Source organism: Oncorhynchus masou, unplaced genomic scaffold (genome assembly GCF_036934945.1).
Source record: "Oncorhynchus masou masou isolate Uvic2021 unplaced genomic scaffold, UVic_Omas_1.1 unplaced_scaffold_1971, whole genome shotgun sequence".
Classification (NCBI taxonomy): domain Eukaryota; kingdom Metazoa; phylum Chordata; class Actinopteri; order Salmoniformes; family Salmonidae; genus Oncorhynchus; species Oncorhynchus masou.
The window spans coordinates 27,751-46,531 of NW_027008464.1; the positions used below are offsets into that span (position 1 = coordinate 27,751).

Sequence of the window (18,781 nt, forward strand, 5' to 3'; positions counted from 1 at the left end):
TCTCTCTCTGTCAAACACACTGGCTCTTCTCTCTCTCTCTCTCTCTGTCAAACACACTGGATCTTCTTTCTCTCTCTCTCTGTCAAACACACTGGCTCTTCTCTCTCTCTCTCTCTCTGTCAAACACACTGGCTCTTCTTCTTCTGTCAAACACACTGGATCTTCTTTCTCTCTCTCTTTCTGTCAAACACACTGGCTCTTCTTCTCTCTCTGTCAAACACACTGGATCTTCTTTACTCTCTCTTTCTGTCAAACACACTGGATCTTCTTTACTCTCTCTCTTTCTGTCAAACACACTGGCTCTTCTTCTTCTCTCTCTCTCTGTCAAACACACTGGATCTTCTTTACTTCTCTTTCTGTCAAACACACTGGATCTTCTTTCTCTCTCTCTTTCTGTCAAACACACTGGCTCTTCTTCTCTTTCTGTCAAACACACTGGCTCTTTCTCTCCCTTTCTGTCACAACACACTGGCTCTTTCTCTCCTTTCTGTCAAACACACTGGCACTTCTCTCTCTTTCTGTCAAACACACTGGCACTTCTCTCCCTTTCTGTCAAACACACTGGCACTTCTCTCTTTCTGTCAAACACACTGGCACTTCTCTCCCTTTCTGTCAAACACACTGGCACTTCTCTCTCTTCTGTCAAACACACTGGCTCTTCTCTCTCTTTCTGTCAAACACACTGGCTCTTCTCTCTCTTTCTGTCAAACACACTGGTACTTCTCTCTCTCTGTCAAACACACTGGCTCTTCTCTCTCTTTCTGTCAAACACACTGGCTCTTCTCTCTGTCTCTCTTTCTGTCAAACACACTGGCACTTCTCTCTCTCTTTCTGTCAAAGACACTGGCTCTTCTCTCTCTCTTTCTGTCAAAGACACTGGCCTCTTCTTCTCTCTTTCTGTCAAACACACTGGGTCTTCTTCTCTCTCTCTTTCTGTCAAACACACTGGCTTTTCTTTCTCTTTCTCTCTTTCTGTCAAACACACTGGCTCTTCTCTCTCTCGCTGTCAAACACACTGGCTCCTCTCTCTCGCTGTCAAACACACTGGCACTTCTCTCTCTCGCTCTCTGTCAAACACACCGGCACTTCTCTCTCTCTCGCTCTCTGTCAAACACACTGGCTCTTCTTCTCTCTTTCTTTCTGTCAAACACACTGGCCCTTCTCTCTCTTTCTGTCAAACACACTGGCTTTTCTTCTCTTTCTCTCTTTCTGTCAAACACACTGGCTCTTCTCTCTCTCGCTGTCAAACACACTGGCTCTTCTCTCTCTCGCTGTCAAACACACTGGCACTTCTCTCTCTCTCGCTCTCTGTCAAACACACTGGCACTTCTCTCTCTCTCGCTCTCTGTCAAACACACTGGCTCTTCTTCTCTCTTTCTTTCTGTCAAACACACTGGCTCTTCTCTCTTTCTTTCTGTCAAACACACTGGCCCTTCTCTCTCTTTCTGTCAAACACACTGGCACTTCTCTCTCTCTCGCTCTCTGTCAAACACACTGGCTCTTCTTCTCTCTTTCTTTCTGTCAAACACACTGGCTCTTCTTCTCTCTCTTTCATTCCCTTCGGCCTCAGCCCTCTATTTGTGCATTCACACGCTCATCTGCAATATACACAAGTGTCCCTATGCTGAGGGAGTGAAAATTATGGAGGATGTATTAGACCCTCCGATAGCCACTTCAAAGGCTTCAGAGCACAATTTCACACAAAACAACGGAGAGGCGTAATGGAGAGGCGTAATGGAGAGCCGTAATGGAGAGGCGTAATGGAGAGAGGCGTAATGGAGAGGCGTAATGGAGAGCCACCTGTACTTGTTTATGTCTGATTTCAAGGCTTGAAACACGGCAAATAAATGTTGAACTGATACTGACGGTTATATATTTAAAAGGACAGGGGGAATCTGAATTTGCAAAAACAATGTTGAAGTCTGGGACATATTTCCATTGTTAAATCATGGAGGATAACACACAATACAGTCTGGGACTTATTTCCATTGTTAAATCATGGAGGATAACAAACTATACAGTATGGGATTATTTCCATTGTTAAATCATGGAGGATAACACACAATACAGTCTGGGACTTATTTCCATTGTTAAATCATGGAGGATAACACACAATACAGTCAGGACTTATTTCCATTGTTAAATCATGGAGGATAACACACAATACAGTCAGGCTCTTATTTCCATTGTTAAATCATGGAGGATAACACACAATACAGTCTGGGACTTATTTCCATTGTTCTCTGTCTCCGTCTGTGTCTGTCATTTTTCTCTGTCTGTCTGGTCTGTCTTATTTCCATTGTTAAATCATGTCTCCGTCTGGGACTTATGTCTGTTAAATCCTCCGTCTGTCTGTCTTTTCTATGTCTGTCTTTTCTCTGTCTCCGTCTGTGTCTGTCTTTTCTCTGTCTTCTTTTCTATGTCTGTCTGTCTGTTTGTCTTTTCTCTGTCTCTGTCTGTCTTTTCTCCGTCTATGTCTGTCTTTTCTCCGTCTATGTCTGTCTTTTCTCTGTCTCTGTCTGTCTTTTCTCCATCTCTGTCTGTCTTTTCTCCGTCTCCGTCTTTGTCTGTCTCCATCTCTGTCTGTCTGTCTTTTCTCTGTTTGTCTTTTCTCTGTCTCTGTCTGTCTTTTCTCTGTCTGTGTCTGTCTTTTCTCTGTCTGTGTCTGTCTTTTCTCTGTCTCTGTCTGTCTTTTCTCTGTCTGTCTTTTCTCTGTCTGTCTTTTCTCTGTCTGTCTTTTCTCTGTCTGTCTTTTCTCTGTCTGTCTTTTCTCTGTCTGTCTTTTCTCTGTCTGTCTTTTCTCTGTCTGTCTTTTCTCTCTCTGTGTCTGTCTTTTCTCTGTCTCTGTCTGTCTTTTCTCTGTCTGTCTTTTCTCTGTCTGTCTTTTCTCTGTCTGTCTTTTCTCTGTCTGTCTTTTCTCTGTCTCTGTCTGTCTTTTCTCCGTCTGTCTTTTCTCCGTCTCCGTCTTTGTCTCTCTCCCTGAAATATGTAACTAAGGAAGCACAACAGCTTTATGTCTGTTAGAATTGTAACTGAATTCTACAGGTACAATACTTGTGTACACTTGCACAGTCATGATGGTATTTATTGAGCCAGATAGATATTCAACATCTCCTTTACCTTGTCTCCTTGATCGCCTTTCTGTCCTGGAAGTCCTGCCAAGCCTGGTAGACCTTGATCACCCTACAAAGAACAAGAACATTTAATTGATGTAATTTACCTGAACTAGCTTGCTAATGACTGTCCATCCACACATTAAAAACTCCCCAAAGACCTGAGAAATTCCCCAAGGTGTCCCTCTGTCTGAAGTCTGCTTTCAGCACACTTCCATGGACATTAGTGGAACCACCTCTGGAGATGGCGGCCATGCCTCAAACAAAGCAACTACATATTTGTGCCAAATTACTGCTAATAAGCTTTTATTTCCTGCCTTTGGTTGGCATCCAAGAAAACCCATTGGCATAAATGTGCTTTAATTTGGTATTTATTTTCTTGTTTAATACGTTTGGTGTCAGCAGTGGGATATCTGAATGCATGGTTCCATTAGAACAGAACCCTCCAACCCATTAGGATTATATTTGCTGTTTGGACAGATTGTAGCTGAGGATTGCTCAACTCCGATCTCCTATATCGAGGTTGAGTTGAGTATTGATAAGGGGTCGCACGATTTGCTGGCAACAACATTGAGTTGCCACCAGTCGATACTTGAAATTCTGAAAACGCTTACCTGTACCTATTTTTGTCCTGTACAACAAGAAGTCCTTCCGAAGGGTGCTGAAATTCATACTTTTACTAAAAATGTTTATTGAATACAATGGCACCCTATTCCCTATTGGCCTTGGTCAAAAGTAGTGCACAAAAGAGAGAATAGTGCTGTTTGGGACGCAGGATATTTCTATGGACTGTACCTTTTCTGCTGAACATTGACATCTGTCACTGCTGGAATGCTGGACCCGCTGGACCCGAGCTGGCTGGACGGGCTGGGAGAGCATCCGGGGGAGCTGGCCTGCTCCATCTGTATCCAAGGGATTGGGAGTCACCCCTCCAGCACCAGGGCCCTCCCTGCTAGGCTCACACTGTAGGATCAATACAAAGATTTACAGTTGGGATTTTTACTATTTTGTTGCCTTACAACCTGGAATTAAAATAGATTTTTGGGGGGTTTGTATCATTTGATTCACACGACATGCCTACCACTTTGAAGATGCAAAATATTTTTATTGTGAAACAAACACGAAATAAGACAATAAAACAGAACTTGAGCATGCATAACTATTCACCCCCCCCCAAAGTCAATACTTTGTAGAGCCACCTTTTGCAGCAATTACAGCTGCAAGTCTCTTGGGGAATGTCTCTATCTAGCCACTGAGATTTTTGCCTATTCTTTAAGGCAAAACTGCTGCAGCTCCTTCAAGTTGGATGGGTTCCGCTGGTGTACAAAGTCATACCACAGATTCTCAAATGGATTGAGGTCTGGTCTTTGACAAGGCCATTCCAAGACATGTAAATGTTTCCCCTGAAATCACTCAAGTGTTGCTTTAGCAGTATGCTTAAGGTCATTGTCCTGCTGGAAGGTGAACCTCTGTACCAGTCTCAAATCTCTGGAAGACTGAAACAGGTTTTCCTAAAAAATGTCCCTGTATTTAGCGCCATCCATCATTCCTTCATATCTGACCAGTTTCCCAGATCCTGCCGTTGAAAACATCCCCACAGTATGATGCTGCTACTACCATGCTTTAACTGTGGAGATTGTATTCTTGAGGTGATGAAAGGTGTTGGGTTTGCGCCAGACATAGCGCTTTCCTTGATGGCCAAAAATTTCAATTTTAGTCTTGTTTGACCAGAGTACCTTCTTCCATATATTTGGGGAGTCTCCTACGTGCCTTTTGGCAAACACCAAACGTGCTTCCTTATTTTTTTCTTTAAGCAATGTCTTTTTTCTGGCCACTCTTCCATAAAGCCCAGCTCTGTGGAATGTATGGCTTAAAGTTGTCCTATGGACAGATACTCCAATCTCCGTTGTGGAGCTTTGCAGCTCCTTCAGGGTTATCTCTGATTAATGCCCTCCTTGCATGGTTTGTGAGTTCGGTGGGCGGCCCTCTCTTGGCAGGTTTGTTGTAGTGCCATATTCTTTCAATTTTATAATAATGGATTTTTATAACCGAACCCTGATCTGTACTTCTCCACTCCCTGACCTGTTTGGAGCTCCTTGGTATTCATGATGCCGCTTGCTTGGTGGTGCCTCTTGCTTAGTCATGTTGCAGACTCTGGGGCCTTTCAGAACAGGTGTACATATACTGAGATCATGTGACAGATCATGTGGCACTTGCACACAGGTGGACTTAATTTCATTTGTTAATTAGTTCTGAAGGTAACTGGTTGCACCAGATCTTATTTAGGGGCTGAATACATATACACGCACCACTTTTCAGTTGTTTATTTTTTTAAATGGTTTGAAACAAGTTTTTTTTTTTTTCACTTCACCAATTTGGACTATTTTATATATGTCCACTGCATACAAACTGTTTAGACACATTGCTCTGTTATTTAAGGGCCAGTTTCCTGGAACCACCTTAAGCCTAATCATTTCATGTTGTTATTCAATTATGTTTTCTAGTTCACTTGAACTTGAGTCCAGTGCTTGAAAGAATTTTGGTCTAGAAAGCAATGTAAAATCTCCATTCAAAGTGCTATTTAGTTTAGGATTAGGCTTAATTTGGGTATAGGAAACCGGACAATTATAATACAACACATGTTGAAATGCAGTTCTCAAATAGTCTGAAATGTAATAACAGTCCAGTACCACTACCGTATTTATAATCAGTTAATGTCCAATGATTCATTGACCCAATGAGATACCTGAATTACAGTGGAACTAGATGACTGTCCCAGGGGAATGAGGAAAGGACAATACTTAAGGTTTTGAATGCCAATACATTATTTCCTACCATATTGACTGAGCCCCAGTACTGAAACTCAATGCACACTGAGATAACATCCTGGTTATGGATATATATTATAACTGGCATAGGCCAAAGGTGAGAGGTCACTGATACACACTATTTCCAACCATATAGACCACATGTGACCTAGCACATTGAATCAACATAACCCAACACTCACTGAGATGACAACATGGACATGAATACATATAGGCCTAACTGTCAAAATGTCAAAGGTCACTTCTCCTTTTAAACACAGTTAGCAGTCCAAATTGCACGCTTTTTTCCTATGGGCTCTGGTCAAACGTAGTGCACTATACTGGGAAAAGGGTGCTATTTGGGATTCATCCACAGGTCGTAAGGTCATTGACCTGTTCTGCAATATGAGCTAACAGAAGAATATCTATCTATCAATCTATCAATCAAATGTATTTATAAATCCCGTTTTACATCAGCAGCTGTCACAAAGATATTGCACAGTAACCTGGATAAGATGTCCCCTATGAAAGAAACATCATTCAGCTTTCAAGAAGGACAAACACAACCAGATTATATTACATATTGTCCTTAAATTCAAATATCGACCAAGAAGCCAGTTTCACTGCTTTAAAAATATATATTCCCCTCTTACAATTGGCTCATTCATCCCCCTCCTCTCCCCTGTAACTATTCCCTAAGGTAGTTGCTGTAAATGAGAACATGTACTCAGTCAACTTACCTGGTAAAATAACAGATACATTTAAAAATATATATATATAAATTTTATCAGGGACTGATTTAGACCTGGGAAACCAGGTGGGTGCAATTAATTCTCAGGTAGAACAGAAAACTAGAAATACTCTGGAATTCATAGGGAAAGAATTGAATGACCCAGCTCTACTGTATATCAAGCCACGTGGAAGGTCTCATGTATGTCCTAAAATGTGCACTGTACATGAAAGGAGTGTAAAAGATCTTACCGTAGATCCTGCCTGCTCACAGCAGGTCTCCATCTCAGCCAGGTATGGGTCACAGTAGATCAGGATTTGTTGCAGTTCGATCTGGAGAGAAAGACATCTGTTAGGGACATTATGATGATTCAGATATAGAGAAAAAATACTTTTTAAAAAGCTAACAATGTATATTTTGAAATAGGAAACATGTTTCTTTGACCGAAACTAAGCAACCCCAGCACACCAAAATTGGTTCTGTGAAAGTTCCCAGAACATTTGTTTGTTCGCGGCAAATGTTATTTTAGAATGCTTGTAGAAAACATTTGCCTGATGTTTCAAGAACATTCAAGAACTGTTCTTTAACAGGTTGCCAGAATGTTTCATTAGGTTGTGGGAACAGTCTGGTGGGAACTTTTGGGTACATCACAAAAGATATGTTCCCCAAACACAAAAGCTGTCCAGTTGGGCCTCCGCTTCTAGAATGGTTCTTTAAGGGTGCAAAAAACATGAGATATTACAAGTACGTTCCCAGAACACATTTCCTCTGTTCTTTAAAGGTTCCAAGAATATTTCATTAGATTGTGGTAACACTGACTGGTCAAGAGATATGTTCCCAAAACACAAAAACTGTCCAGTTACGCAAACATTCAGTTATCAAATAAAATGTTATTTGTCACATGCGCCGAATACAACAGGCCTGTCAGGAAGTCCAGGATCCAGTTGGAGAGGGAGTTGTTAGTCCCAGGGTCCTTAGCTTAGTGATGAGCTTTGAGGGCACTATGGTGTTGAAAGCTGAGCTGTAGTCAATGAACAGCATTCTCACATAGGTGTTCCTTTTCTCCAGGTGGGAAAGAGCAGTGAGGTGTGCGATTGAGATTGCGTCATCTGTGGATCTGTTGGGGCTGTACGCGAATTGGAATGAGGCTAGGGTTGCTGGGATGATGGGGTTGATGTGAGCCATGACCAGCCTTTTAAGCACTTCATGGCTATCGACGTGAGTGCTACAGGGCGGTAGTCATTTAGGCAGGTTACCTTCACTTCCTTGGACACAGGGACTATGGTGGTCTGCTTCAAACATGTAGGTATTACAGACTCGGTCAGGGAGAGGTTGAAAATGTCAGTGAAGACACTTGCCAGTTGGTCCGTGCATGCTCTGAGTACACGTCATGGTAATCTGTTTAAGGGTCTTGCTCACATCAGCTATGGACAACGTGATCACACAGCTGTCCAGTTTCCCTTCATATTCTGTAATGGTTTATACACCCTGCCACATCCAACGAGCGTCAGAGCAGGTGTAGTAGGATTCAATCTTAGTCCTGTATTCACGCTTTGCCTGTTTAATGGTTCGTCTGAAGGCAAAGCGGGATTTCTCATAAGCGTCTGGATTAGTGTCCCGCTCCTTGAAAGCAGCAGCTCTAGCCTTTAGCTCATGAGGATGTTGCCTGTAAATCCATGACTTCTGGTTGGGAAATGTACGTACTGACACTGTGGGGACGACGTCGTCGATGCACTTATTGATGAATCCGGTGACTGAGGTGGTATTCTCCTTAATGCCATTGGATGAATCCCGGAAAATATTCCAGTCTGTGCTAGCAAAACAGTCCTGTACCGTAGCATCCGTGTCATCTGACCACTTCCGTATTGAGCAAGTCAAAGGTACTTCCTGCTTTAGTTTTTGCTTGTAAGCAGGAATCAGGAGGATAGAATTATGGTCAGATTTGCCAAATGGAGGGTGAGGCAGAGCTTTGAATACATCTCTGTGTGTGGAGCAGAGGTGATCTAGAGTTTTTTCCCTCTGGTTGCATATGTGACATAATGGTAGAAATGAGGTAAAAAGGATTGCTTGCATTAAAGTCCCCAGCCACTAGGAGCGCCGCTTCTAGATGAGCATTTTCTTGTTTGCTTATTGCCTTATACAGTTCATTGAGTGCTGTCTTAGTGCCAGCATCGGTTTGTTGTGGTAAATAGATAGCTACAGCTACGGAAAATATAGATGAAAACTCTCTTGGTAGATAGTGTGGTCTACAGCTTATCATGAGGTACTCTCCCTCAGGCGAGCAATACCTTGAGATCTCTTTAATATTAGACACCAGCTGTGATTCATCTTATCGTATCTGTTCTGTCCTGCCGATGCATGGAAAACCCAGCCAACTGTATAAAATCTGTGTCGTGGTCCAGCCACGACTCGGTGAAACATAAGATATTTCAGGTTTTAATGTCCCGTTGGTAGGATAGTTTCGAGCGGAGATTATCCAGTTTATTTTCCAGTCACTGCACGTTGGCCAATAGAACGGATGGTAGAGGCGGGTTACTCACTCACCGACAAATTCTCACAAGGCACCCCTATTTCCGTCCCCTGTATTTCCATCTTTTCTTCACGTGAATGACAAGGATTTGGGCCTGGTATAGGAGAAGCAGTATATCCTTTGTGTCAGACCTATTAAAAAAATCTTTGTCCAGTTCTAGTTAAGAAATCACTGTTCTGATATCCAGAAGCTCTTTTGAGTCATAATAGACTCTAGCAGCAACATTATATGCAAAATAAGTTACAAACAATGCGAAAAAACACACTAAATTCCACAGTTGGTTAGAAGCCTGTAAAATGGCAGCCATCCCCTCCGGCGCCATTCCCATGATGATGGTTTTGGAATCGTGCATGGCCATGCAGTCTTGGGTGAACAGGGAGTACAGGAGGGGACCAAGCATGCACCCCTGAGGGTCCCCCTTGTTGAGGATCAGCATGGCAGATGTGTTGTTGCCTACCCTTTCCACCTGGGATCATCCCTGTAACATCAGGTGAATGTGTTTTGTACGCTAAAAGAAACATTGTAGAATCATCCACATAACTGGACAGTTTTGGTGTTTTGGGAACATATATTTTGTTTTGTACCCTGTCATGATGTTGGCCTTTGGATAACCTTTTAGTGAATGTTAGGAGAACGTTACCTGTGGGTAAGGTTTATGACCCCCCATAAATACCTTCCTCCCTCCCTCTCTCTTGACTCATAGAGAGTCTGGGAACATCAAACAAGTGGAGGAAAAGGATCCATATTTCGGTAATAGAACCAGTTGAAAATATGCGTTGGTACTTCATGAATATGATGTCAGTTCAGTTGTCATCTGAGACATTATGACTGATGACAGGACGACCTAAACTATATCTGGGAAAGTCTACACATTTTCAGATTCATATGGAATTGTTGTGCAATTCAAATGTTTAAATATAAAATTATTTGTGAAAAGATGAGAGATTTGGGTTTTCATAAGGTTAGAGCTCTGCTCAATCAGTGGCCCGCCCCTGTGAAGAGACATGGGTTGTAAACTATGAAACACACCCTTCTCTCCCTCCACGATATAAAGCCTTGACGAAAATGTAACCTCCTGTTCCGAGGATGATAGGACGACGGTCCATACGTTAAAAAGGACTAACATGTCAACTACAGAACTAAGCCAACCTCAGCGTGAGCTTTGGTTGTGAATGGTATAAACTTTGAACTCTTACTCACTAAAGAAGTGAGACATCCTAGCCGTTGAGTTAGCAACAGCAGCTGTAAACGTGGGCTAGGGCAGGACGGACAGAGTATCCCATCTACCACACTATGACGACACTACAACGTAACCGTTTCACCACCACGGACACTCTTCAATGGACAAATGACTCTGTTGTGCAACACGGCCTTCCATCTACCACCAACCTATTGAAGCGCAGCTCAGAGTAAATATTTATTGCATTTTTCTTTTCCAAATGGGCGGTAATTTAGAATGCATAAGATTCTGTATTTACAATAGAGTAGCTGCCTACAGCCCGATAGAGACATAGCTTCTCCCTTTGTTCCTCAAATCTTCCCGCTCTTTCACTTAAACCCAACCCCGTCCTTTGTGTAACCAGCTGTCATATCTGTTCCGTCCGCTAGGGACGTTTTCCTTTATGACATCATATGTAATCAATGTGTATATGTAATTCTGTGTGATTAGTTAGGTATTTAGTAAATAAATATTTTGTGAAGATAACCAAGAAATTACAACTTTCAGATGAGACTGAAATAAGGTGACGATTAATATTGACTGCTATTGATGTAAAATATTACTAGGTCTTTAAGAGTTTATTCGGAAGATAACAGCTCTATAAATATTATTTTGTGGTGCCCCGACTTTCTAGTTAATTACATTTATATGATTAGCTCAATTAGGTAATATTAATTACAGAGAAATGATTTTATAGAACAGCATGTCATAACACTTAATCCGGTATAGCCAAAGACACGACAACCCTCAATGATCCCACCAGACTGTTCCCACAACCTAATGAAACATTCTGGGAACCTTTAACGAACAGATGAAATGTGTTGTAGGAATGCTCTCGCAACATCAGGCAAATGTTAAACATTCATCACCATGAATGGACCGTTTTTGTGTCACGAGAACATTTGCGACAACCTAACAGATGTTCTAGGAACTTTCACAGAGCCAATTTTGGTTTGCTTGGAAAACATTACTGGTACACTGTGTTATTTCATTACCTGGAAGACTAATGAGAACTATTGAGGAATGTTCTGTGATGATTGTTACAGGTGTTGTGCACAACATTTTAGTGAATGTAAGGAGAATATTCCAACGATATTTAATTTAAAAATATTTTTTGAAAAATAAAATATTTTGTTATTAAAAGGAATGTTATCATCCTAGTGTTAGATAAAACCCTAACTAGAACTTAATGGGAATCTTAGCTAATGTTCTGGGAATGTTCCCGGTTTGCTGGGACCCTTCTAGACATTGCCCTTGAATGCAACCATATATAGTTACTGTATGTTTAAAAGTATAATGTCGATCTCATGGACTGTCAGTCATGCTCCGTCTATGTATTTCAGAGCGGTTATATGTCCAGATTGTGGCTTTAGGCCTAAACGTACATCTACAGGCCGTCCATCCTCCACCCGGGTTGTAATCAGCGTATATCCACTGGGGTCGATTTCATGCTTCTCGTCTGTCAGCCTCCTCTCTATTAGTTTACAGTCCATGTAAATGGAGACGATGCTGCTCTGGACCGCCACACCCAGCTTGTGCCATTGGCGGTCAAACAGGGTGTGCAGGTCTCGGCTCTTAAAGGTGTAGTGGAGGCTGTTCTTCAGAAGGCCCCGGGCTGAGAACTCCACTGCTCGTTTAGCACCGTCCAACACTACAGACACCTGAAGATAGAGCCGGAGGAGATTGTAAGACATTATATTGTCTCATAACAAGTTGTAAAGCTTTATACCTGCTGGTAAAGTGTTGCCTTCCATTCATTACCATCAGGGTCATGGTAGATACAAGCATCAGTCATGGCATGAAAACGTTGATCAATTAACCAATGGTTAACCAACCGACAGACCGACCTACTGACCACACGGCCAACCGACTTGACTGATCTACCAGCCAAGCGCCCTACCAGCCAACCAGCCGATGGACCGACTGACCTGCCGGGCGAACTGGCAGAGTCAGTGAGCGATCGACTGATCAGTCAATCAACCAACCAATAAATCAATATAGATCCAAACCCAATTCAATGCTTTACATCCAGACATCATGAATATCCTTATAGTGGACATTCAGACCTACCTGGGTACCTCCCGTCTGGTCAAATATCTGCCACAGATACCAGCGGTCTTTCTTAGTGGTTTTCCTCAGCCGGAAGGTGGTAACTAGAGAATATTCACTGGACAGACCGTTGGGGAACACCAATCTGAAAGTAAAAATGTACATTGTTCGAGCTGCATATTGTGAAATTGAATCACAAAAATATATGAAACTTAACAATGGGCCTAACAGTGAAAATATTGTTTCGGAACTTTCAGTCTTGGTTGGAAGAGCATTAATAGCTAACGTAGAAGATTTTACCCATAAAATTAGTATATAAATTTGCTAAATGGACTGTCAAAAATAAACATTCAGAATGAATATGAATAATCATGCTGGATGACTTATAGCTTTCTATGACTGTGTAGTAAGAAAACCAATCAAATTGAATCACTTGACAACGTTCTTCTATAGCCGCCTAGCGCAAAATGGCCGCTTACATATAAAGCTAGAATTTTATGCCAAACATGATTCATCCAGCCAGATTACATTTATGTAACGGCTTTCTTCTACCTCCTCTGACGAAGAGGTGGAATAAGGATCGGACCAAAATGCAACGTGGTTCGTTCGATACATCTTTAATTATGACGAAACACAAACAATACAAAACAACAAACGTCGAAAACCGAAACAGCCCTGACTGGTGCAACAAACATAGAGACAGGAACAATCACCCACAAACACACAGTGAAACCCAGGCTACCTAAATATGGTTCCCAATCAGAGACAACGATAATCACCTGACTCTGATTGAGATCCGCCTCAGGCAGCCACAGACCAATCTATACACCCCACACAACCCCAAGACGAAACACACTACAAATAAACCCATGTCACACCCTGGCCTGACCAAATAAATGAAAATAACATAATAAATATAGACCAGGGCGTGACAATTTATTTCAGCATCGCTGTCATTCCAAATCAAAAAAAAATTTATTCAAACTTCAATTAAATTCCACTTACTTCACATACAGGTCTCGACTAGAAAACACAAGACCATGACTAACTACAGTATATAGCTTAGAAAGAAAACATTGTTATTTTTATTAACAAAGAAGACAAGACGTTTCAGTTCAACACTGCTGGCAGAACCTCTCTAGCACATTGTGAACACTGAATGTAATGGGGATGGTACCACCAACATACAGTGGGGAGAACAAATATTTGATACACTGCCGATTTTTCAGGTTTCCCTACTTACAAAGCATGTAGAGGTCTGTAATTTTTATCATAGGTACACTTCAACTGTGAGAGACGGGATGTAAAACAAAAATCCAGAAAATCACATTGTATGATTTTTAAGTAATTCCTTTGCATTTTATTGCATGACATAAGTATTTGATACATCAGAAAAGCAGAACTTAATATTTGGTACAGAAACCTTTGTTTGCAATTACAGATATCATACGTTTCCTGTAGTTCTTGACCAGGTTTGCACACACTGCAGCAGGAATTTTGGCCCACTCCTTCATACAGACCTTCTCCAGATCCTTCAGGTTTCAGGGCTGTCGCTGGGCAATATTGACTTTCAGCTCCCTCCAAAGACTTTCTTTTGGCTTCAGGTCTGGAGACTAGGCCACTCAGGGACCTTGAGATGCTTCTTACGGAGCCACTCCTTAGTTGCCCTGGCTGTGTGTTTTGGGAGTTGTCATGCTGGAAGACCCAGCCACCACCAATCTTCAATGCTCTTACTGAGGGAAGGAGGTTGTTGGCCAAGATCTCGCGATAATGGCCCCATCCATCCTCCCCTCAATATGGTGCAGTCGGCCTGTCCCCTTTGCAGAAAAGCATCCCCAAAGAATGATGTTTCCACCTCCATGCTTCACGGTTGGGATGGTGTTCTTGGGGTTGAACTCATCCTTCTTCTTCCTCCAAACACGGCAATTGGAGTTTAGACCAAAAAGCTCTATTTTTGTCTCATCAGACCACATGACATTCTCCCATTCCTCCTCTGGATCATCCAGATGGTCATTGGCAAAGTTCAGACAGGCCTGGACATTCGCTGGCTTGAGCAGGGGACCTTGCGTGCGCTGCAGGATTTTAATCCATGATGGCGTAGTGTGTTACTAATGGTTTTCTTTGAGGCTGTGGTCCCAGCTCTCTTCAGGTCATTGACCAGGTCCTGCTGTGTAGTTCTGGGCTAATCCCTCACCTTCCTCATGATCATTGATGAGGCTTGCATGAAGCCCCAGACCAAGGGTGATTGCCCGTCATCTTGAACTTCTTCCATTTTCTAATAATTGCGCCAACAGTTGTTGCCTTCTCACCAAGCTGCTTGCCTATTGTCCTGTAGCCCATCCCAGCCTTGTGTAGGTCTACAATTGTATTCCAGATGTCCTTACATAGCTCTCTGGTCTTGACCATTGTGGAGAGGTTGGAGTCTGTTTGATTGAGTGTGTGGACAGGTGTCTTTTATACAGGTAACGAGTTCAAACAGGTGCAGTTAATACAGGTAATGAGTGGAGAACAGGAGGGATTCTTAAAGAAAAACTAACAGGTCTGTGAGAACCGGAATTCTTACTGGTTGGTAGGTGATCAAATACTTATGTCATGCAATAAAATGCAAATTAATTACTTAAAAATCATACAATGTGATTTTCTGGATTTTTGTTTTACATTCCGTCTCACAGTTGAAGTGTACATATGATAAACATTACAGACCTCTACATGCTCTGTAAGTAGGAAAACCTGAAAAATCGGCAGTGTATCAAATACTTGTTCTCCCCACTGTAGATGGAACCTCATTCATTATAGAAACACTAACACACTATTCCTCTTCCATTTCTTCACTGATACTTCTCTCCTCCTATTTCCTATTTCCATCCTGTTGAATCAACACTTGAACCCCTCAAACTGAACCTCAGATTTGACTATAGTAATGCATTAACAGCTGAAAGTGAAGCACCAGAAACACAATCTTTCAAGTTTAGCAGAAATCGCAATGATGCAATGACAAGGCCATTCAAAGACATGGGGAGAGAAAGAGAGAGAGAAGGAGAGGGCAACAGACAGCGGAATAGAGATGGACTGAGAGATCAAGGAAGGAAGGAGAGAGAGAGAGACAGAGGTGGGAGAGATGGAGAGAGACATTCAGCAAGCGACAGAGAGAAAGGGGGGAGAGAGAGAGAGAGAGAGAGAGAGAGAGGTAACTAAAGAGTAAGCAAGAGACTAAGCTCACTTCAGATAGGCCGGAAATGAGTTCTCCTCTTCATAGATCATGACCTATTCTCTCAGAGACATACCCCTCCTGCCGTGTGTGTCCCTTGAATTCTCACAGAACGTTGACACAGCATATGATTAAAATATATATGCAGCGAGGTTAAAGCCACAGAAAGATCAAATGCTTTCTGAGGGTAGGCGAGAGAAAGAGAGAGACTGGGAAGGTGAATCGTCGCCTTGGGGCAAAAAGAGAACATTTATATTGCAACTAAATGGAGAGAGATGAGCAGGACTATTCATAAAACTAGAGGTTTATTCCCTGAGATTCCACCTAAAAGAATGATCTGGAATTCCTGAATAAAACAGCAGAGATCCCATCTGGGCACAGACGCCAATTCCACATCTATTCCACGTTGGTGAAAACAATACTGACTAATGTGTTCCCAGTGGGATAGTTATGTGTACGGAATAAGGAGAGAGATACAATGAAGGAATTTGACTAATTGAACCCAGAGAGGGGACTAAAACATGTACTTTTAATTTCCATGGAACCTTTAATATCACAGGTCTCACTGAACTGCAAGCTGTTCTCCAGGGGAGAGCTGTTCTTCACGGTGCAGGGCCTTGCAAAGGTATTCACAGGCTCATTTACACATACTAACATTAGATAGAAATACAGTGGCATGCGAATGTATTCACCCTCCTTGGCATTTTTCCTATTTTGATGCCTTACAACCTATAATTTAAGTAGATTTTCATCTCAATGTCATTGTAATGGACATACACAAAATAGTCCAAATGGGGGAAGTGAAATGAAAAAAATAACTTGTTTAAAAAAACAACTGAAAAGTGGTGCGTGCATACGTATGTATTCACCCCCTTTGCTATGAAACCCTTCTGCATCTTCAAAGTGGTAGGCATGTTGTGTAAAACAAATGATACAACCCCCCCACAAATATATTTTAATTCCAGGGTGTAAGGCAACAAAATAGGAAAAATGCCAAGGAGGGTGAATACATTCGCATGCCACTGTATTTCCACTGTATGTGTAAATGAGCCTGTTGAGGTCATTTACACACATTATCTACACTGGAACACTTGAACCCTAAGGGTTAGATGTCAAGGGTTATACGTTACTGACACCACCCCACACACCCCTCCTCCACAGCTTACCATCTGTGGCTCAAACACATGCTCCTATCAAGTGGACTTGGTTTTGGACTTGGTTTGCTTTCCCCCCCCAAACACATTTAAAGTCCTCTCCTTTCTGAATGCCAGTCCAGTGGTCCCTGTCCAGTGGTGCCTGTCCAGTGGTGCCTGTCCAGTGGTGCCTGTCCAGTGGTGCCTGTCTAGTGGTGCCTGTCTAGTGGTGCCTGTCTAGTGGTGCCTGTCCAGTGGTGCCTGTCCAGTGGTGCCTGTCTAGTGGTGCCTGTCTAGTGGTGCCTGTCTAGTGGTGCCTGTCCAGTGGTGCCTGTCTAGTGGTACCTGTCTAGTGGTACCTGTCTAGTGGTGCCTGTCTAGTGGTGCCTGTCCAGTGGTGCCTGTCTAGTGGTGCCTGTCCAGTGGTGCCTGTCCAGTGGTGCCTGTCCAGTGGTGCCTGTCTAGTGGTGCCTGTCCAGTGGTGCCTGTCCAGTGGTGCCTGTCTAGTGGTGCCTGTCCAGTGGTACCTGTCCAGTGGTGCCTGTCTAGTGGTGCCTGTCCAGTGGTGCCTGTCCAGTGGTGCCTGTCCAGTGGTGCCTGTCCAGTGGTGCCTGTCCAGTGGTGCCTGTCTAGTGGTGCCTGTCCAGTGGTGCCTGTCTAGTGGTGCCTGTCTAGTGGTGCCTGTCTAGTGGTACCTGTCCAGTGGTACCTGTCCAGTGGTGCCTGTCTAGTGGTACCTGTCTAGTGGTACCTATCTAGTGATGCCTGTCTAGTGGTGCCTGTCCAGTGGTACCTGTCTAGTGGTACCTGTCTAGTGGTGCCTGTCTAGTGGTACCTGTCTAGTGGTGCCTGTCTAGTGGTACCTGTCTAGTGGTACCTATCTAGTGATGCCTGTCTAGTGGTACCTGTCTAGTGGTGCCTGTCTAGTGGTACCTGTCCAGTGGTGCCTGTCTAGTGGTGCCTGTCTAGTGGTGCCTGTCTAGTGGTGTCTGTCTAGTGGTGCCTGTCTAGTGGTGCCTGTCCAGTGGTGTCTGTCTAGTGGTGCCTGTCCAGTGGTACCTGTTTGAATCCTCTAGTTCAAAACTAGGACCCTTTGTTTTAGCCTCTGGTGTAGAAGTGCTTCATTTGATGAATATTTCTCATTCACCCACAGAAAGATTGATCGTCAAAACATTGATTTAAAAAGGTTTCCCTCTTACTGCTGGGGGGTTGTGGGGAAAAACAAGGTTCCACTTTAGTGACAAAACTTTCTGAAAACTATTTTATTTGCCCTCTTCTTTCACTCTTTGACAAAGTGAGTCTGACAGAAATCTAATCATGGATTCCAAAATGACTTGCATCGTCAGCTCGTGTTCAAGAAACAAACAAGAAGCACAACCAGATCAAGCTCGGAACGAATATGTTACCTCGTTGATGCATAGAGTATGAATATGCAAACAATCAAAGAAAGTGTGAACGCAAGCACTTTCTTTCAAACTCAAAAGTGTGTGTGTGGGTGGAATAGAGAGAGAGAGAGAACAAAGAATAGAAAGAGAGAATAGAGAGAGAGAACAAAGAATAGAAAGAGAGAATACAGAGAGCGAGAGAATAACCTCAGTTGGAAACAATAAATTTGCAATTTCACTGATGTGTTCAGTGGTGTCATAAGAAACAGAATATTGAGAGAGATAAAAAGAAAGTTAAAAAGAAAGATAGAAATTGTACTTACATTACAGGGTAGAATACAGTAACACACTGAGACTTACATTACAGGGTAGAATACAGTAACACACTGAGACTTACATTACAGGGTAGAATACAGTAACACACTCAGACTTACATTACAGGGTAGAATACAGCAACACACTGAGACGTATATTACAGGGTAGAATATAGTAACACACTGAGACTTACATTACAGGGTAGAATACAGCAACACACTGAGACTTATATTACAGGGTAGAATACAGTAACACACTGAGACTTACATTACAGGGTAGAATACAGTAACAC

General features: G+C 42.6%; 1 protein-coding gene across 3 annotated transcripts in view; it reads right to left on the minus strand.

Annotated features, from left to right (window-relative positions):
- Positions 1-2,692: 2,692 nt before the first annotated feature.
- LOC135532655 (collagen alpha-1(XIX) chain) overlaps positions 2,693-18,781 on the minus strand; it is a 49,990-nt gene continuing 33,901 nt past the window's right edge. For all 3 annotated transcript variants that reach the window (XM_064960121.1, XM_064960119.1, XM_064960120.1), the window contains 5 exons: positions 12,470-12,593; positions 11,785-12,060; positions 6,902-6,982; positions 3,909-4,076; positions 2,693-3,183 (listed from right to left, as the gene is read on the minus strand). In XM_064960121.1, coding sequence (XP_064816193.1) covers positions 3,085-3,183; positions 3,909-4,076; positions 6,902-6,982; positions 11,785-12,060; positions 12,470-12,593 — 748 coding nt within the window. In that variant the 3' untranslated portion in view covers positions 2,693-3,084. The remainder of the gene's footprint in view (positions 3,184-3,908; positions 4,077-6,901; positions 6,983-11,784; positions 12,061-12,469; positions 12,594-18,781) is intronic.